Source organism: Dromiciops gliroides, chromosome 5 (assembly GCF_019393635.1).
Source record: "Dromiciops gliroides isolate mDroGli1 chromosome 5, mDroGli1.pri, whole genome shotgun sequence".
In the NCBI taxonomy this organism is placed as follows: Eukaryota; Metazoa; Chordata; class Mammalia; order Microbiotheria; family Microbiotheriidae; genus Dromiciops; species Dromiciops gliroides.
This window is the reverse complement of record NC_057865.1, coordinates 296,053,739-296,074,117: the sequence shown is the minus strand read 5'-3', so window position 1 is coordinate 296,074,117 and position 20,379 is coordinate 296,053,739. Positions and strand designations below refer to the sequence as shown.

The 20,379-nt window shown below is 57.6% G+C and overlaps 1 protein-coding gene across 6 annotated transcripts in view; it reads right to left on the bottom strand.

The window, feature by feature from the left end:
* The window catches only part of SBF1 (SET binding factor 1), a 38,095-nt gene extending 22,315 nt beyond the window's left edge, over nucleotides 1–15,780 (bottom strand). For 2 of the 6 annotated variants that reach the window (XM_043968412.1, XM_043968414.1), the window contains exons 1-7: nucleotides 15,560–15,779; nucleotides 2,395–2,480; nucleotides 1,487–1,624; nucleotides 1,241–1,378; nucleotides 1,038–1,148; nucleotides 426–531; nucleotides 80–212 (exon numbers count right to left, since the gene is read on the bottom strand). In XM_043968412.1, the coding sequence (XP_043824347.1) occupies nucleotides 80–212; nucleotides 426–531; nucleotides 1,038–1,148; nucleotides 1,241–1,378; nucleotides 1,487–1,624; nucleotides 2,395–2,480; nucleotides 15,560–15,617 (770 nt within the window). In that variant the 5' untranslated portion in view covers nucleotides 15,618–15,779. Of the gene's footprint in view, nucleotides 1–79; nucleotides 213–425; nucleotides 532–779; nucleotides 804–1,037; nucleotides 1,149–1,240; nucleotides 1,379–1,486; nucleotides 1,625–2,394; nucleotides 2,481–15,559 lie in introns of those variants that run through there. The other 4 variants (XM_043968411.1, XM_043968413.1, XM_043968415.1 and 1 more) reach the window with 4 other exon arrangements.
* Nucleotides 15,781–20,379: the final 4,599 nt, after the last annotated feature.

Below are 20,379 nucleotides of genomic sequence, written 5' to 3'. Positions count from 1 at the left end.
AACAGTTGGAAGGCATCAGAAGAGATCCTGGAGCTGCCCCCCACCTCCAATACAGCACAGCGGGAGCACAGCCTGGTACCTGTATCTAAGGGGGAAGAGGAGGGCGAGCAGGCCCCGGCAAGCATCGGTGAGCCGCTGGTAGCTGCGGGACAGGAAGAGGATCTTGTGTTCTGTGAGAGCGGCGCAGAACAAGGCCAGCACGTTGGTGATACCTAGGTACAGAGGGTGGGCTCAGGCGGTGCCCAGGAAGTGGAAGCCGGGAGGCTGAGGGGCCCCCCCCCCACTGCTGCACAGCCCCATCCCTCCTCTCGGGGGGGGGGGTGGCTCTTCCTCAGTCTACCTCTCTAGGGCAGGCATCCCCCTCTGCTCTCCCCACAGCCAACAGCCCCCCTGAGTCTCCACCTGCCCCCAGGCCGGGGCCTCACCCAGCTGTCGGAAGAGCAGGGCCACGCTACAGCAGCTGACCGGCAGGGAGTCCGTGAGAGGCGTCTGGATGACCTGCCGGTCCCCGGCGCCCAGGGAGATGGTCCTCTGGAGAGAAGGATGGGTTTGGACTTAGCTCCCCATGCCCCGCCCAAGCCTCACACTTCTCTGTCCCCTCCCTAAAGTAGGTCCTTTCCCCGGGGCCTGTGTCCAGGGCACTGCCTGCCTGGACATGCCCTATGGCTACTGAAGGGCCACATGTGGCATTTCCTGGCCCAGACCCCTCCCCCCCAGGCTGCCCCGGGGGGCATGGACAGGGACAGGGGCCCTGGGGAGAAGGGATCAGTAGTCCGTACCGCTCCTTCCTCCATAGAGTCCGGCTGCGCAGGACAGACAGAGAGACACAGTTAGAGACACACGACCAATCAGATAAGGGGGCGAGGAAAGAGCCCCCCACACGAAGGGCAGAGGTGCCCAGGAACTGAGAGGACAGACAGACAGACACGTGCCCAGACTAAGAGGACAGAGAGAGGCCTGAAAGCAAAAGGGACAAAGACAGACCCAGGGAGTCAGCGGACCGAGGGGAGGGAGCCCCGGTGACGCCGCGGGCCCACCTGGGAGCCCCCAGTGATGGGGATGGTACAAGTGAGCAGGTTGCCGATGACATTCTCCAGGGACACGCTCAGCCCCTCCACGTGGACCGTATAGATGAGACCAAGGCTGTTCTGCAGAAAATGAGGGGCCGGGAGCCACGGTTAGGGGGGCAGGAATCTCCCCCTGCGGTGCCCAGGCCCACCCGACACAGCACCCTCCTCACCCGGAACACCTCAGCATGGTCCAGCCGGGACACCAGCACCAGGGTCTTGGGGGCAAACAGCTGGCTGGGGGGACCCAGGGCCGACGGCGAAGGCCTCTCTCCAGCCTCCTCCTCTTCCTCTCCGGTGCATGCTGGTGCCTGGGGCAGGGAGTGCAGATGGCCCCGGGTTACTCCTTTCCCTCCCCTCTCCAGCCCAGGACAGAATTCCCATGCCCGTGCCGGTGCCCACCCCACCTCCACCCTGACCTGCGAGGGCTCTACCGGCTCCCAGAAGGTCAGGCAGGCACAGTAATGTCGCTCAGAGTTAATGTCGGTGAGAACGGCAATGAAGAAGGTCGGTGGGTTCCGCTCAGGGCACAGCTGCCATCCGCTCGGCTGGCAGAACTGGCAGGAGGGAGGAAATAGAGGCTGTGAGGTTCCCCCGCCCCACTGTCACCGGGGCTGGCACACTGGCTGGCACTGATTCGTGGGGGGACCCCAGGATCTCAGAGCACATTTTCTCATCTTAAGAGTGGGGGCGTGGGGCAGCTAGGTGGTGCAGTGGATAAAGCACCGGCCCTGGATTCAGGAGTACCTGAGTTCAAATCCGGCCTCAGACACTTGACACTTACTAGCTGTGTGACCCTGGGCAAGTCACTTAACCCCCATTGCCCCGCAAAAAAAAAAAAAAAAAAAAAAAGAGTGGGGGCGTGGAAGCTGTGCTATCATCTCCCTGAGGATCCACGGAGACACTGGACAGAGCAGAGCTGCGCCAAGAGGACAGGAGGCCCTAACGGAGGGCTTCCACTAACAAGGATGTTAGGAAAGGGAAGGGGGCAGGAGCTGGGCCCAAACAGAGCCTCTCCACCCAGACCAGCAAGCCTGCACAGGCTCCGATGACGCTGGGCCTGGCCCGAGACCTCAGACCCCAGGGAAGCAGGCTTGGGGCCTCTGAGCTGGGGACTGAGGTCCTGCCAGGCACACCACATGTTCTTCCTGCCCAGGGTTGGCAGGGAAAGGGGAGGTAGGAGCCCACAACCCTCCGGGTGGCCACAGAGTCAGGCCACACTGGACGGCGGTCCCAGACACTCTCATGACACCTGGCACTGGGCTTGGCTGGGCCCAGACGCTCTCCTCAGGTCACAGGCCAGACTCAACAGTGTCCCCCAACTCACCAGCTCAATTCCTTGGGGAAATGGGTTATCCTCCCAGTCTTTCTCCGGGAAACGCTGTAGGATCTGCCCTTGGCCTTCCCCACTCCCTGTGGGCACAAGTGGCCACAGTCAGAGACAGCAGCTCATCCACAACACCCTCTACCCCCCAAATACCAGCTCGAGAAGCCCTCCCAGAGCCCAGGCCTCAGCCTGCCATTCCCTCTGCTATCCCAACATGCAGGTGTTGGGAATGTTAGAGCCAGGAGAGCGCCGACATCAGGAGCCCTAAAACAGAAAGAGAAGGGGGGTGGAGGGCACTGAAAGGTGCCTGGGTGCATGAGCAAAGAGGGGCCAGAGAGGAATGCAAAGGTCAGCAGGAGACCACGGGCACCGACCCAGATAACCCGCCATCTCCCCCCAGCACGAGGGCACAGCGCACTTCTGGGGCCTGACAGTCCCTCAGCACCTATCCGTCGCCCACCACGTGCCAGGCTGTGCCAAAGGCCCTGCCCTGGAGATGCTCACAGTCTCCCAGGGGAAGACAACACGCAAAGGACTATGGACAAACAAGCCGTGGACAACAGGAGTAGGCGATCATTGCCAGAAGGAAGAGCGAATACGAACTCCATTCATATAGCGGCTACTACACACCACTCTGATACACTATATGCACGGTCTCACGTGATCCTCACACTAGCTGGGAGAAGGGGGTATCCCCATTTTACAGATGAGGAAACTGAGGCAACCTGAGGTCAGGTGACTTGCCCTGGTTTGGGGATAGGGAAAGGCAGGATTTCAGCTGAGATTTGAGAGAAGCCAGGTGGCAGCCATGAGGAGGGAGAGCATCCCAGAACCAAGAGGCAGAAGAGCCAGGAGTTGGTGGCATTGGGGCGAAGGGAACACAGTAAGGAGGTTGGAAAGGGAGGAGGGGGCAGGGCCCAAAGGGCTTCCAAAGAACACCAGACCCTGGGGCCATAGGGAGCCACGGACATTTACCTGTGGGAAAGGGAGGATGAGCCGCAGTGGGGGCCCACACCAGAGTGGGGCAGAGACCTGTGCCAGGGGAGGAGGGAGGGCGTGGGGGGAAAGGCAGAGAATCCCCTTCGAATGCCTGTGAGGCAGGCGGAGGGAGAGCTGACATCTCGCTGACCAAAGGAGTGTGTCTGCAGGCCTCCTGAGCTCCGCCCTGGGTGCCCTGCCCCACCCCCAACCCCCCCAGCAACTCCCCCTCCCCCAGGCCCACAGACAGCTCCCAAACCCCCAATTTCCACCCAAAATAGTCATGTGTGGAGACAGGCGAGCAGAAGGCACCCGCCCTCCAGCCACCCAAGGTCACAAAGACAAAGAGCTTAGAAAACCCTGATTCTGAGTCTGCTTCTAGTCTGTGAGGGCATCAGGGGCTGCCCAAGAAGGCAGCCCTCCTAGGGTGACCTCCTTCTGCAGCCTGGAAGGGGTTACAGTGGTGACATCTGCTGACCCTGGGCTCTCCCCAACACGGCGCTGGCTCCGGCGGACTGCAGGAGCCCTGGGTCCACCGGGCAATCAGGGGGCTTGCCTGGGATGGGGGGGAGGGGGGTAGAGGCCGGTCCCCCTCTAAGAGGGGGCAAGTTCACAGTTCTGCCAAGAAGGGGGCTGAGTTTTACCCTGGAATGAGACTAGCCCACGCCCACTGAGGCCAGAAAGTCCAAAGCACCCCCTCCCAAGCTAGGAGGAAGGTGTCTAACCTGGGCCCCACACTGAAGGCTTCAGACACACTCCCTCCTTTGTATCAGGCAGGCCAGGCAGAGGGAACCCTGCCCAAGCCAGCCGACGGGCAAGCATCCCTCAGGCCTGTGGCTGGGTCGGTCTGAACCCGAGCTCGGGCCCAGGCACCACAGTGCCTCCCATGCCCCAAACTGCTCCGTGGTGGTCCCTGCGATCCCAGGGTCTGCGCATCAGCTGCTTCTATTTGCAGCCGGACTTACAAGATAGTTCCAAAGGACTCATGATTGAAAAGGCTCTCCAAATCCAGGAAGAAAAAAAAAAAGAACTGTGGAATCTGGATGCAGACTGAACCACACTATTTCTTTTGTTTTGGGTGCTGCGGTTTTTCCCTTTTGCTCTGATTCTTCTCCTGTAACCTGACTGATGCAGACATAGGTCTAATGCGATTGTACATATATAACCTAGATCAGATCGCTTGCAGTATTGGGGAGGGGGGGAGGGAGGGAGAAAAATTGAAAATAGAAATCTTATAAAAGAAATGTTGAAAACTATCTCTACATATAACAGGAAAATAATAAAATGCTTTCATAATTAAAAAAAAATAAAAATATTTGCAGCCGGCCTGGCCCCGAGCTCCTCTGCTCTGCCCCCTCCATATATCACATTGCCTTTGAGCCGGGTCCTGTCCCACCCCCTCCACTGCCCTGGGCAGCCCAGAGACAGCCAGGATGGTGAGGCCCAAAGGCTGGGATCTGCCACCCAAAGACTCCCCTGCAGTCTGTGGGCAGCCCAGACAGAAAGGGTTGGAGAGGGCAGCCCCAGGTCTTCTCTCCTACCGCAGCCTGGGCCCACCTGTGTGTCTGCACGTCTGTTCACTGCATGGGGCTGGCTGGCAGGCAGAGCCAAGCCCGCTTCCTGCGCCTTGGAGAAGACAGGACAAGGGGTCGCTCCCCAACACGTCCTGTGCCCATGCTCTAAGAAAACAACCAGAAAGCAGTGCATGCATCCCAGGAGAAAGGGAAGTCGCAAGGAGGGTAAAGGCAGGAGCCAGGCATCCTCCCCTAGCCCTCATCCTCAGTGCTCCAGTGAGCTCAAAACACAGCCCTGCCTGACGCCCCTCCCCCAGACCCAAGCCAACTGCCTCCCCGGGGCTCCTGGGTGACCGTCCAGAGGCCAGAAGAAGTACAGCCAAGGGGCAGAGGGGCTCCAGCCCTCCATCCGAAGGGGGCTCACCACCCCAGCACCCCTTCCCATGAAGATTAGGAGAGTCTGGAGGCCAATTGAGCACAGAGGAGGTTCCTGGTCTCCTCCCCATCCACTCTCGCCAAATAGAGAAGAGAGAAACAAATGCCCCCAAGAGAGTATCTGAGAGAGCCCACTTCTGGGAAACACTATTGAGCAAGCAGAAATCCCCTCCTTCTCCCCAGCCTGGAGGACGGAGGACGGGCAGGGGACCACAAGCCGATGGCCCCAGAGGTAGCTCTGGCCCCAGGCGGGCCCCATCACTGGAGAAAGAGCAGCGTCTGATGGGGAATCACCCCCACTGAGGCCCTCAGGAGGCGGGGAAGGCCGAAAGCCCCCCACAAAAGGGGAAATGGGGCACAGGAGAACAGTGCGGCATCTGGACTCCGGAAAACCTCAATCCAAATCCAGCCACAGACACTCACAAGGTGTATGGCCCTGGGCAAGTCACTTCACCGTGGCTGCCTCATTTCCCCCATCTGCAAAATGGGGATAACAGAGCTGACCTCCCAGGTTTCTGGGGGGCTCCAACAAGAGAACATATGGGAAGACTTCAGGGCCTACGATCCACGTGGCCAGACCCCTCAGCCACCCCCCAAGGCCACACAAGACGAGCTGAGGGGCACCACGAAGTGGCAGAGGGTTCCAACAATGGATGAAGTCACAGGGCCCTGGACTAGTCAGTGCCAGGCCTGATGATGACGCATGGGCAGTCGTGGGGAGGCTGGAGTGGATGCGGCTGGCACGCCCCAGCCCCTCTGGCGGAGCACGGCTGGCCATGGCCAGGGCTGACGGGCTCAGGGGCCACTGGCAGATCCTGCCCAAAGGTGCCTATGGGCGGGAGCTGAGGGGGCCCAGAGGCTCTGCCTATATAAGGGCAGCGAGGGCTTTGGGAGGCTGCTCACAAAACCTCAGCTTCCTGCTCCCCTCTTCCTCTCCTGCCTCACCACGAGCCACCACAGAGACAGAGCCTGGCTGGGGCGGAACCCAGAGGCTGACAGCCCCTGACTCCCACACAAGGCCCCCTGAGCACACTGTTGTTGAGTTGTGGCCAATTCATCGTGACCCCAAGGATGGAGCATGCCAATACCGTCTAAAGAGACTGGAGGAGGGGCGGCCAGGTGGCGCAGTAGATAGAGCACCGGCCCTGGAGTCAGGACTACCTGAGTTCAAATCGGGCCTCAAACACTTAACACTTACTAGCTGTGTGACCCTGGGCAAGTCACTTAACGCCAATTGCCTCACTAAAACAAAACAAATAAAGAGACTGGAGGAGTTTGCTGTTTCCTTCTCCACTGGGTTAAGTGACTTACCCAGGGTCACAGAGCTAAAAAGCATCTAAGGCTGGATTTGAACTCAGGCCCAGCGCTCTATCCACTGCAATGCCTTGACCATGGGAGGGGCAATTACTGGATAAAGTGCTGCTCACCCCACCCCACAGACATTCAGCTGGCAGCTGAAATACCCAGGGGAGCCTGGTGGAGGGGGGGGGGCAGCACTGCCCTTCTGCACTCACTGTCATCCCCCCCCCCCCACTTCCAGGCCCTCAGGTCTGCTTTGAATGCAGGCATCTCTCTGACCACAGACTGGAGCCCTCATCCCATCACATGATGCTAATGGGCTCGCTAATGGGCTCCGAGTGGAGAGGCTGGACCACCACAGCTTTTCGTCCTGTTACTCCCCTGGCAAAATCACCCATGCTCTCCCCAAGGCCCTCATGAGCTCCTACCATGGCCTGGGCAGGGAGAGAGGCCAGAGAGCCCCAGCAGAGCAGCACAGCCTCCTTGGCTGCCAGCACGCTGGCCCACCACCACAAGGTGAGTGTGGGTTCAGTCTGGAGCTGGTGGGGCCTGAGCCAGCCGGGGGGCCTGAGCCAGGCGAGGCCACTGTCCTTGAGTCCGCCTGGCGCATGACCACACACAGGAAGGGCTGACGGCCCACCCAGCCACACATAGGTTCAAGGGAAGTCAAAGCATCCTGAGAATTCATCTGTCCGCTAAGGCCCCTGTGACATTTCGGGCAGCACGCATGTTTCCTCAGGTACCCTGTGAGGTAGGCCCTCTTCACATCCCCGCCTGACATCGGAGGAAATGGAGGCAGACAGAGGGGAAGTGACTTGCCCAGGGTGACCCAGCTAAGTAAGCGTCGGAGGCTGAAATGGAACTCGGGTCTTCCTGCCTCCAAAATCCAGCGAGCTGGCAGCGAGATTCTGTAAACTAACACTGAAGGCCTCCCGAAGCCTGCTGGCCTCCTGCTTCCCTGAGCATGCCTCGGCCTCTGCCCCTTGCCCGTGAGGGCTCCTCCCCTCCCCCTTATCAGTTCCCCACCCAGCCCCCCTTCCCTGCCCCTCAGTTCTATGTCACCAACTGCCTATGTCCCAGAGAGGTCCCAGACTGACCATATCTACAACAGAACTCGCCACCTTTCTCCCCAAACCCTCCCCACTTCTGCCAAGGGTACTGCGACTGCTCCATAACCCTGGCGGGATCATTTATTAAGCACCTACGGCAGGCCAGGCACTGGGCTAGGAGCCGATCCCTGGCCTCCAGAAGCTCCCGGTCTTGTTTGCAAACAACCACAGACAGGATCAGCCACACACTCCCCTTCACGGCCTCTCTGCACTCACAAGTGGCCTCCCATGTTCCCATAACAACATCCTGCCAGGCCGTCCACCCTGTCCATCCCCACTCCAGGTCATCCCATAGCCGACGGCCAAAATTACTTTCTTTAAGCCCAGCCTGAGCCTCTTCCTCTCCTCACCCAGACCCTAGCAGCAGTTCTGTCCCATCCACCTCTCCAGCCTCCTCCACATTGTGATCCAGCCCAACAGCTGTCTGCTCCTCACAAATCTCCTGCCACCATGCCTTTGCAAGAGCCATGCCAGGAGTGCCCTCCCTTTACTGCTCTTCCTTCAATCCCTCCCATCCAAGGAGGCGGATCCTATGGAGAAGGGGCCAATCATCCCCACCACCTCCCCTCAGACCCTGATGGAGACAGCCCAGGACCCCAAACCCAAGAGCCTTGGGAACAGCCCTGCCCTGTGCCCTCTGCCCCCATCCTGGGAGATGTAGCCTGGGGCCTGCTCCTGCAGGGGCTGAAGCCACAGGGAGAGAGACCCAGACAAGAACCTTCTGCCACCGGAGTCCTTGGCCCCATCCGGTGGTTCAGCATCAGAAGCGGGTGGGATTTCATTGGTGGAAAAGGCACGGAAGACGACGCCAGACCACCTGCTCCTGCCCCCAAAGGCCTGGGGACCTTTGCATCTACTGGGCTTAGAGCTGAGACCTTTCCCATGTGCCAGGGGGCACGCTGAGAGCAGGGACCACCTCCCACTGTTATGCCCCCAGCCCTTGGCATAGTCCTTGGCACTTAGTAGGTGCCTACTGAATGCTTCCTGGATTCCTCCCTGCATTCCTTCATCTACATTTATTCTGGACAGACTCACAGATGTCCTTGCTGCTCCCTCCATTGGAATCTCAATTCCCTGAATGCGGCAGGTTTCATTCTTGGTACCTGGATCCCCAGCCTAGTGCCTGGCATCCAGTGGGTGCTTCCTCAGTGCTTGCCAGTCTCTTATATGGACTAGTCCCTGTGTGGGGGGTCGGGATGGAAGGATGCACTGGTCTCTCCAAGGCTGGGTTGGTGCTGGGCCCAGGAGAATCCTCACAGCTTTGGAATTCGAGGGCCGCAAGTGGAAGTGGAAATGGAGGTGGTGGGTCAAGCCATCATTTCCCAGCTGAGGAATGGAGGCCCAAAGGGTAGGGCGCTTTGCTTAGGGTCCCCCAGCAAACTGGAGGTGGCAGAGCTAGGACCAGGCATCTCTACACTGGCTCCAAGTGCCGGCGGCCCACCCTCAGGAAATGCTCGGGAACAGGGGATGGACCGCCGGCCTCCCTGACCAGGCCCCTCTCGTGGTTCCTTTCTGAGAAAGGCATGAGGGCCACAGCACAGCAGAGGTTAGTGAGAGGCAGCAGCCACCTGCTTCCTGCTTTTCCACACCCTGCCCTGCACGGGGAAAAGTGAAGGCTGAGTGGGGCCACCGTGCTCAGCTAGCAGGGCAGTCTGGGACAGGCAGGTGGGGGGGAGTGGGGCCCATTACGAAGGGGGTGTGGGATGGGCCCAGGGTGGGGAGGGCAGCCCTAGGGGAGGAAAGAGAACGGGAAGGGGCCAAGAGCCAGATCCCATTGGAAGGATGGCTAGCGAGAGCCCCGCCCTTGCCAGCTGGACACAGTGCACGGCCCAGCCCCTCCGGCGCCAAGTCTTCCAACATCTCCTCCTCTGCCGCAGCCCGCGAGAGGCCCACAGGTCCCAGTGACTGGCCCTCGAGGCGGGGACCTCTAGAAGCAGACGGGGGCAGCGGCTGCTTCATCCAACCAGATTCCAACAACCTCCTTTGCTCCCTGCCGCCCTCCTGTCAGGGACAGACCCATCTTTCAACAACTTCTCCCCCCTGCTCCTGGTCGGCCCTTGGTGGCCTGGCCCCGGTTCCCTACGGGCCCTTCCAATGTTCCCAGACTATCTCCCCAGCCCACCTCCACACCTAATGACTGCCTTCCATTTCCATATGGCTCAGCCTCAAAGCCCTCCCTCCTTCCGGATCCCTTCTCTGGCCACTCCTGGGGCTGGGGCCTAAACACAGGACTTCAGATATGCCAGGACCAGGGCCTCTGGCCTGAAACCTTCTTCGACTGTTGCCTTTGGGGTGGCCAGGTCACAGTGAGGCCTCACAGAGGCCCTGCTTGTCAAGGCCACCAAAGCCTCCCACTCCCTGGTGGGCAGATGTTCCTCTGATCCCTCATCTTGTGCGTGCAATGGAGACGTTTTTGAACCCAAGGGCAAGACTGTTTCTACTTCACCTTACCCAATTCAGCCCGTGTGAGCGAGCTGCCGCTGCCAGTGTCCTAGGGCCCCTGACAGGTGGCTGCTTTAGTCTTTCATCTAGGGGGCTTATCAAACCTAGGGAAACAACCCAGAACCAAGGCCAGATCCCGGGATCCTCCACTACAGGCCTCCTTCTTCCAAGCTGGCCTGGATCACTGGACAATGCTGGGAGTCTTGGCTGTTCATTCAACCAGTTCTGAGCCCACCTCACCATCCCACTGTCTGGCCCACACAGCCTGGCCTTGTCTACAAGGATGCCATAAGACAGGCTGTCAAGCCCTTGGCTAAGATGAAGGCAGACGACTCCGACCACAACCCACTGCTCTCCAGGCCACTGCCCCCTCCCATGCTCCCCCAACAGCCTGATCTTTGGAAGCTGAGGATTTGAGGGTCAGAGAAGTGAGCGAGCCCCATCCCCACCCCTTCCTTCCATAAAACCTGCCTTGGTTTCCCTCACTGGTCCTTGGTAGGAGACTGTGCATCTACTCCCACAGAGTTCCAGTCCGATCCCAGCTCTGCCAAGCCTCCCTCTTCTGCGTGTCTCCATTCATTTCTAAGCATCCTTTTAGCCCCAGGAAGGTACCGTCTCCTGCCCCCCACGACACTCCTGGCACACAGTTAGGAGCCTGGGCCTCTCCTGCTTCCCAGGAAAGCTTTGAGGCTTGGCCACACTGCAGTTCCTTCAGGAAGAAGCTTAGTATACAGTGCTCCATATACAACAGGTGGTTAATAAATGTTGAAGTGTGCATCAGCCAGTCCTTCCTCCTGGCCCTGTAGCTTAGCGATAATGGTCAGTGTGGCCTAGGCAGTTTGATCCCTCCACGACCTCCCCAACAGGCCACAAAAGCTTCCTTAATGCTGCCTAGCTTGCCTTCTGACCAGTTACCTCCACAGACCTCAAGGGGCCTGGTGCCCTCTCCATCCCACCTGCTAGGCACACCCGGAAGGGAGGGGACCCCAAGGCTCAGGCTCCACCGGAAAGACGCAGCCTGGCTTCCTGCCTGTCTCTCTGACTCTCACTTCTCACCCAGTATCCTGCAGGGAGTCTGAGTCTGGGTCAGTCATCTCTGCTCCCAACACATACCGGCTCCATGCAAAACCATTCCCCTCTGTGGCTATGCCCCTACTCCCCCTCGCCCTCTCTCTACAGAGCCACACTGAGCTTCTCTGGATCAGAAGGGGAAAGAACAGGAAGGACCCAAGAGGTCATCTCTAGTCACACCCTCATTTTACTGGTGAGGAGCCACGGCAGTCAGGATTTGAACCTGGGCCCTCTGCCTCCCCCTCCCCAGGGGGCAGTAGGCAGCCAGCATGCTGCAGCCTAGGGCCCCCGGACAGACATGGGAGAATTCAGTCTGCTGCTTCCCCCTCAGCCTCAGGCTGACTCTAGCCCAGGGGGTGTGGACAGGTGTCCTGGCTCGTGTCTGCATCCCTCCCCATCACTTCATGTCAGTGTGGACAGTAAGTGGGTGGGGCAACTCCCAGCCACCCTGACAGAGAGAGGACCGCTCCAACCAGTACTGTCATGAGTCACCAGGGTGGTGTCCTACTGGGGACCCAGGGAGAACCGTGCTTGGCTCCCTCCAAGAGACAGGTAGGGAAGTTTCCCTTCCCTTCCCTTCCCAGCCAGCCCATGGATATGGATATAAGGAGGCCACGTCATAGTCACACACACAGTCATACCCAGAAACACACACAGACACACAGTCATACTCAGAAACACACACACACACACACACACACACACTCACGAAGGCTCTAATTGCAATTGCTTTAGCCTCAGAACAGGGCCAAGCTAAGCAGGGCCCAGGCCTCATTCAGTAAAGCGCCAGGACTTTCGAGCCTTCATCCCCAGCCAGCCGACTGCCTCTCCCCTCTGTTCGCCACGCTGAAGCACTAGGCCAAGGAAAATACAAACAACTACATCACGTTGCTGGCAAGCCCCCAGACGCAGTGCCAGGCTCTGCTGCCCCTGCAGGCCCATCCCGGGCCAGCCCCAGCTGGGGGCACGGCAGCCTCTCCCTCCAGCTGCTCCATCCCACCCTCCCAACCTGCGGGGCCCCAAAGGCCACAGGCTCCACCAGTGGCCTGCCATTGAATCAGGAGCCAAAGTGCCCACAGCAGACCCACTGGGCTGGGGGAGGGAAGGGAAGGGAAGGGAGCTGCTCCAAGTACCCAGAACAGCCCCAACCTGCTCCAGAGAGAGGGCGGAAGCATGGGTGGGGACAACAGATGTGGCCTAGGAATGTGGCCCAGCTCATCCAAGGGCAGGGTTGAAACCAAGGCCAAGGCATGGGCAACTAGGGATGCCTGGGCCTTGGGGAATGGGGTGGGGAGGAGAGGAAGGGGACTCCCCTTGCCGTGAGGGAGGTGGGGGCTGGCCCACTGAGACCCCAGACTCAGAATCAGAGCAGGAAGGAGGTGCTAGTGGAAGACGCCTCTCTCCCTAGAAAGGGACTCAATCACACTGGGAGTTACACAGGACAGAGCAAGATAGGAAACCAACTCCCCCACTCCAACCTGTCCCGAATCCCAGAGAGCCAACCCCCCACCCCTGCCCCCTCAGCCAAAGCTGGGCCTCCTGGGCCCACCTGTTCTAGCCATCTGCCCAAACAGATACTTATCCATACAGGAAAAACAGAAGTGGGGTGGGGCCCAAAGCACTGCCTGCCCCCCCCAGGCCCAAGCCATGGCACCCACTCATGGTGGAGAATCTCTTTTGGATGACTGCTCCAGAGCCAGGCCCAACCGAGCGATGCCCAGAGCCCTAGGGACCCAAACCCACGAAGAGGCCCAGCCTCTGCCCACCAGGAAGGAGCTCAAGGCCTAGTAGAAGTACCACACACACACACATCCGAAAACGGTGAGCATGGGGAAGGGGGAAAGCCGGAGGAGGGAGGGCCCCAGGGCCCACTCTGCATCCGAACTCCTGGGCCCTGTGTGCCTCTGGAGCTGAGCGGGGACCCCTCCTCAAAACATGGTGAGCTCTTGGGAGGCAGACTCCTGGGCCTTGTGGGCTTGGCCAGCTCAGTGGTTAAGGCCAGGGATGAAGGCTAAGGCCACAGTCTTCTGTGGGCACAGACCGACCTCTAACTTCAGGCAGTGAGCCTGCTCATTCAAGAGTGAGGATGGTTCCATGTAGCTCTTCCCGCCTGCCACCCGAAAGCCCAGTCAAGGCCCACATCTGACTGACAGCAGGAACCTGCAGCAGCTTCCTGAGCTCATGTGTCCGTCCCACCTCCATTCAAACCAGCCACTCTCCTATGGTGCCCAGAGGGGCCTCCTGGGACACTTCACTTGGCGGTAAGCATTTGGCTGAGTTCAGTGCCAAGGGTGGGCTCTCCATAGGAAGGAGGGAGCAGGTCTCGGCCTCTGCCAGCCCTGCAGAGAGGGGCACTCAGGAGGAAGGCAGAGCCTCCAATCCTGCCTGGGCACAACCCCCCTCCCTGGGGAACCCCCCGCCCCGGCTGCCAATCAGTACCAGTGGGATGGCCCCAGTGGCCCCGGATTCAAAAGACCCCTCTGCCTCTGCACTCCTGGACCAGGGGTGCAGCGTTTCATGCACAACCTGATGCCCTGACTGTGGAAAGCTGTTTTCCCTGCACTCGCTGCCAGAGCCTCCTCCTCGGCCTCCTGCTCTGGGCCCGGAGCCCAAGGAGCCCAGCCTGCCTTAGCCCCCACCGTGTCCCAGCTCTCCTCGGAGGCTCCTCCCCACCTCCAATTCTTGACTGTATCCCTGCTCTAGCCTTTTTTCAAGGCTGAAATCAAGACCCAGTCTCTGGGAAAACTTCCCAGGATGCTCCAACTCACAGCCGTGCCTTCCTTCTCTGACCTCCTCCAGCCCTTACAATCAGTGCCAAAGAGGAAGGTTCTGACGGCCTCCTGTCTGCATGAGGCCTGGTGCCCACTGCCCCAGGCCTGTCCTCCTATGATCCTCACACCATCTCGAGGAAGTGACCGGCAGGAGCACGACCGCTATCCTCCCACAGGTGAGGACATCAGCTGGGGGGCCGGGGGTCAAGGCACTCACTCAGAGGCCAACCCATGCCTCCTGACCTTGCATCACACCCAGCAGTGATGGGCCCAGCTGGCTTCTCCCCAGGGGACATTCCAAGCCCCTACAGCTCAGGCCTGGGCACCCCTGGGTCCTACCAAGTTCACTTTGAGGCCCCTCACACAGGAATTACCTTGTATGTGCTTTTTAACAGACCTTATATGTATGGATATTTGTGTGCCCACAGCCCCTCCCCGCCTCCAGAACAGGCACCTCTTCTCTTCCTCCGCCACCCACCCAGAACAGAGAGCTCTGGGTTCAAGTGCTGCCTCTTCCACAGCTTAGCTGTGTACAGATCACACTGGCAGAGACCTTCCCCAGTACCAGGCACAGAGGAGGCCCTAGGGAATGCTTTGGGGCTCCTGACAGCAAGGACACCAACCAGAAGCACCAACGGACCGCCCCTGGCAACACCACTGGCCACTGGTTTGTCATCTCTAGGTGACAGGGAAGCAGATGTAACCTACAGCTACAAAAGCAGGGTAGCTGGTTTGGGGGTGCAGGGGGCCACTGCAGCAGAGTAGACAGTTTAGGGGTAGAAGATGACATTGAGGGGTTATGGGTACCACCTGTATAAGGGGGCAGAACAGCTGGTTCAGGGGTGCAGGGTGACATCTGCAGCTGATTTGGGGATGCAAGCTGATACCTACAGCTGAAAGAGGGCAAAGTACATGTTTGGGGGTACAGGGCAGCTGGTTTGAGGGTAGAGAGTGACATGTGAGCTAAGAGGGGCAGGGTGGCTGGTTTGGGGGTGCAGGGTGACATTTGCAGCTGAGAAGGCAGGGCAGCTGACTTGGGAATGCAGGGTGACCTGTGCAACTAGTTTGGGGGCACAGGGCCACATCTACTGCTGTGAGGGGCAGGGCGGCTGGTTTGGGGGCACAGGGTGACCCGTGCAGCTGAGAGGGGTAGGGAGGCTGGTTTGGGGGTGCAGGATGACCCGTGCAGCTGAGAGGGGCAGGGCAGCTGGTTTGGGGGTGCAGGATGAGCCGTGCAGCTGAGGGGGGCAGGGCAGCTGGTTTAGGGGTGCAGGATGAGCCGTGCACCTGAGAGGGCAGGGAGGCTGGTTTGGGGGTGCGGGGTGACCCATACAGCTGAGAGGGGCAAGGAAGCTGGTTTGGGGGTGCAGGATGACCTGTGCAGTTGGTTCGGGGGCAGAGTGACATCTACGCGGGGCGTGGGGGGGTAGGAGCCAACAGGGCACTGAACGCCGAGCCCAGCCGGTCCGGCGCTCTGGCCCTCCCCCCGCCCCGTCCCCCCCTCGCCCCCCCGGCCGTCCCCCCCGCCCCGCGGCCCCCCACTCACCGGCGCGCGGCCCGGGCCCGAAGGCCACCAGCACGAAGTAGTCGGCGAGCCGGGCCATGGCGGCGGGCGGGCGGGCGAGGCGACTGCGCGCTCACGGCCCGGGCCCGGCCCCTCGGCCCCGGCCCCGGCCTCGGCCCTGGCCCCGGCCCCGACCGCACTCCCCGGCCCCGGCGGAGGATGAGACTCCAGCGGCTCTCGCCGCCATCTTCCTCCGGTCCCTCCCTCCCGGCGTGCGTGCGCGCGCCCGCCCGCGACTGCGTCGGCGTGCCCTGCCGGGGGCGCGCCCGCAATCCGCCCCCTCCCCTCCACCGCTCACCGGCCCCGGAGCCATTAGGGAGGCCTGGGCCCGTGGGGTGTGGCCACGGCACGGAGGCCCCTCCCCGCCCCGCCTCGCCCCTCCCGGGAGCCACTGGGGCGGCCGGGGCCCGAGAGGGCGTGGTCAGAGAGCGGGGGGCGGTCGCAGACTGGGGGTGTGCTCAACTCAATGAGGCCACGCCCTCCCCGCCCTAGCGTGGCTACCCCGCCCACGCCTTCCCGCGCCGAACCTCCCGCTGGGGCAAGGACTGGGCGCCCTCTGGTCTCCCAGGAGTCCCTAAGCGGGGCCCGACCTCCTAGGGATCCTAGGCCCCGCGGAAGCCCCGTTTTCCCTGGGCTCGGACCGCCCCGTCACCCCGCCCCGCTCCACCCTGGCTCGGATGGCCCGCCCCGCCTTGTACACTCCCCAACCCCCCCCCTCCCCCGCCACCTCTTCTTGGGCTTGGAGTCACCCCAGGCTCAAGACCCCCCACCCCAAAGCTCAGGCGCTGAACTCCCCCACACATTTCTAGCCTTGGACCCGCCACCCCACCATCGTCTGAGGAACCCACAGCACCCCAAAGCTCAGGCCCTGGACCCATCACACCTTCCTAGCCTTGGACGGCCTCCTCCTGCCTTGGACCTGTCCCCCATCTAACTGTGCCTGGACTGCCACCCCAGGCTCAGGACCCCTCCACACACACCCCCCCCACACACACACACCTTGGACCTTCCAACCCACCAAAGATCAGGCCTTGGACCCCCCCCCACACACACACACTTTCCTGGACTCAGAGACACCCACTCTTGGCTCAGACAGCCCCCCCCAGCTCAGACCAACACCCTCCCCAGACCCCCACTTTCTGGGGCTTTGACACCCCTCAAACTCTCCACACCACTCGGACTGGGTCCCATGCCCCTTTCCTGAGGTCCCAGAGCTTCTTAAGCACCTGAAATAACTTACAGCCCTTTTCCCCCAAATCCCCCGAAGCTGTTCCATTTAAGGCCACCAGCTTGGCCTCTCACTCCTCAACACCAACCACCTCCCTATTTCAGTCATTTGATTAACCCTTGCTGTGGGCAAGGTCCTGGGCTGGTCTTCAGATTGAAGCAACAGTCCCTGCTTAAATGCTGTTAAGGGCAGGGCCAATGCTGGGAGTGCACAGGTAAGGAGACCTAAGGTGATATGAGGAGGGAGAGAGTGCTCCTTCCCTGGGAAAGTAAAAGGGGAACTAAGGATGAAGGAGGCTCGGAATAGATAGCAAAAGTAAATGGCATTCCAAGTCAGCAACTGAGCATTCAGTAAGAAAGAAACATTTACAACATAGCTAATTGCACGGATTTCATTGCTTGTCTGAATATTTGTTATTTTTTTTTCAATTAAGGGAGAGAATATAAATACTTGTTAAAATAAACTTTAAAAAAGATTAAGTGCTCACTATGTACCAGGCTACAGACCCCCCCCCAATTAAAAAAAAATGATCCCTGCCCTCAAGGATTGCTGTTTAATCACTCCGACTGAGGAAAAGTAGCAGAGAACAGAAGAAACATCACCAACCCGAGACCCAGGATCAAGTTACACTGGAAAGTAATTGCTCCAGTGGCAACATCTGGACACTGGCTATTTCTGTCAGGCTGGCATCCCTCCCAGGAAGTCCCCAAAAGGGAACTGAGTGGGCAGTTCTTTCTGCCTCAGTGGCCAATCCTTCGCCACAAGCCCACTTGGCAATGGTGAAATACTTGAGCACAGAACCCCAGTCCCAGAGTCCAGTAGCAGTGAGCCAGTGGATGGAATAGGGGTGGGCTCGGCAAATGACCTCCATGACACAAACAAGGGGTAACAAGCTTGTACAAAGACACAAAAGGCCAAAGATGGGAGGAGCAGCACCTTAAGGCCACAGTGTAATCAGAACATAGAATTCCTCAGGGGACTAGTGGCAGGTGAGCTTGGGTATTCTTTCTTCCCTTGCCTTCTTGGGGGACACTACATGCACTCTTCTGGGTCCCCTCTCACCCATTCTACTTCTGCTCCTTTTACTAGTTCAATAATTCAATAAATATTTCCTGGGTAATAACTGCATATTGATTTCATGGGGACCCCAAAACACTGCAGAGACTTCTCAGTGAGATCTATGACCTCTCAGAAGAGACCTAATAATTCAAAACAGGAAAAACTGTGTGGATGAAGAATGCTTACTGTCCAGACTCTATCAGGGAGGCGGATGGAAAGCCCATTGAGTTAGTTCATCTATAGGAATCTCATAGATACTGTTTATTGATGTTATCTACTGCCTTGGATTTAGAAATCAGGAAGACCTGAGTTCCACTCTGGCCTTAAACATTTGCTAGCTGTGTGACCGTGGACAAATCATTTAACTTCTGTTTGCTTCAGTTTCCTCACTGGTAAAATGGGGATAATAATATCTTTTGGGGGGGTCAGGGCAATGGGGGTTAAATGACTTGCCCAGGGTCATACAGCTAGTAAGTGTCAAGTGTCTGAGGCTGGATTTGAACTCGGGCCCCCTGAATCCAAGGTGCTTTATCCACTGCACCACCTAAGCTGCCCCCTGGGGATGATAATATCACCTACCTCCTAGGGTTGTTGTGAGGCTCAAATGAGATAATAATTGTAAGGCCGTTTGCACAGTGCCCAGCACATAGTAAATGCTATATAAATGTTAGCTGTGGTTATTATTATTATTATTACTATTACTATTATATCTATGCAGATGATTCTCAGATCGATTTTTCTAACCCTAATTTCTCTCCTGAACTATTGACAACTGCCTGTTGGTCATGTTGAAGTGTATGTCCCATAGACACCTCACATTCAATATGTCCAAAACAGAACTCTTCATCTTTTTTTCCAGAATACTCCTCTTTTCTGAATTTATTTTATTACTGTTGAGGGGGCCACCATCCTCCCAGGTACCCAGATTCACAACCTCTCACTCACATTTACCCCCCAATATATAATTCTGTTGTTTCTACCTTCACAATATCTCTTGTTGCCAACTCTTGTCAATTCCACTTTAGTATAAAGTACATACAGGTTGCTAAGTGACTCAGTGGAAAGAGTAATGGGCTTGCAATCAGGAAGACTCATTTCTATGGGTTCAAATCTGGCCTCAGACACTTGCTGGCTGTATGATCCTGGGCAAGTCACTTAACCCTGTTTCCTTCAGTTCCTTATCTGTCAAAAGAGCTGGAGAAGGAAACGGCAAACCACTCTAGTATCTTTGCCAAGAAAATCTCCAACTGAGGTTACAAAGAGTTGGAGACAATTGAAATAATAAACAACAACAATGATGTATATCTCTTGAATATACCCCCTTCTCTCTTCTGACGCTGCCCCTCCCCTGGAGCAGGTCCTTATCACCTTAGCAGCTCACACCTGGAAAATAGCTGCTGGTGGGTCTGCCTGCCTCAAGTCTCCCCCCACTTTAGTCCTTCCTCCACACAGTCTTCTGATATTATGAGGGAACTATCTTTATAAAGAGCAACACGGGATGAAAAAATGGATAGTTTTAATTACATTAAATTAAAAAGGGTTTGCAAAAATAAAATCAATGAAGCTGTGGCGAATAAAAATTTATGGGATCACCCTGTTACCGTCCCAAGTTTTATGAAAATTAGCTGGGGTTCTAATGTATTGCTACTTAGAAATTAGAGGCTACTGCACCAATTTGGGGGCATTAAGCATTTATTATAACACATTAAATATTGTTTGTTTGGCTTTTTTTGTGAGGCAATGAGGGTTAAGTGATTTGCCCAGGGTCACATAGCTAGTAAGTGTCAAGTGTCTGAGGTCGGATTTGAACTCAGGTCTTCCTGAATCCAGGGCCAGTGTCTTATCCACTGTGCCACCTAGTTGCCCCCGCATATTAAATATTAGTAAAGAGGTAAAGCACATGGATCAGTGAGTTCAGAAGTCCTACATACCTAGGATAGAGGGGAGAGAGAGAGCAGCATGGGAGAGGGAAAAGCATGCCGAGAGAGAGAGAGAGAGAGAGAGAGAGAGAGAGAGAGAGAGAGAGAGAGAGAGAGAGAGAGAGAGAGAGAGAGAGAGAGAGAGAGAGAGAGAGAGAGAGAGATACACACCTCTCCAGGGTTTTTAACCTTCCTCAGGTAGAGGTGGGTCACTCCGCCTTGATCCAAGCTAATTGGCTGGTAACATTCAAGTCTATTGATTGACATGACTTGAAGGTGGTCTTAAGTTAGTTAACTTCCTTTAGTTGGTTAGGAAGGTCAATCTACATTTCCAGAGTTCCAGCCAGAGTTCCTCTGTGTGTGTGTGGGGGGGGTGGGTCTTTGAGTCCCCCAAATACCCTATTATTAATAATTTTCTCACAAAGCCAAGATTAGAAGGAAAGCAGAAAACTGGGGGAAATTTTTATAGCAAGTGTTTCTGACAAATATATAGAGAACTGAGTCAAATTGATAAGAATACAAGTTATTCCCTAATTGATAAATGGTCAAAGGATATAAACAGGCAGTTTTCAGATGAAACCAAAGCTATCTATAGT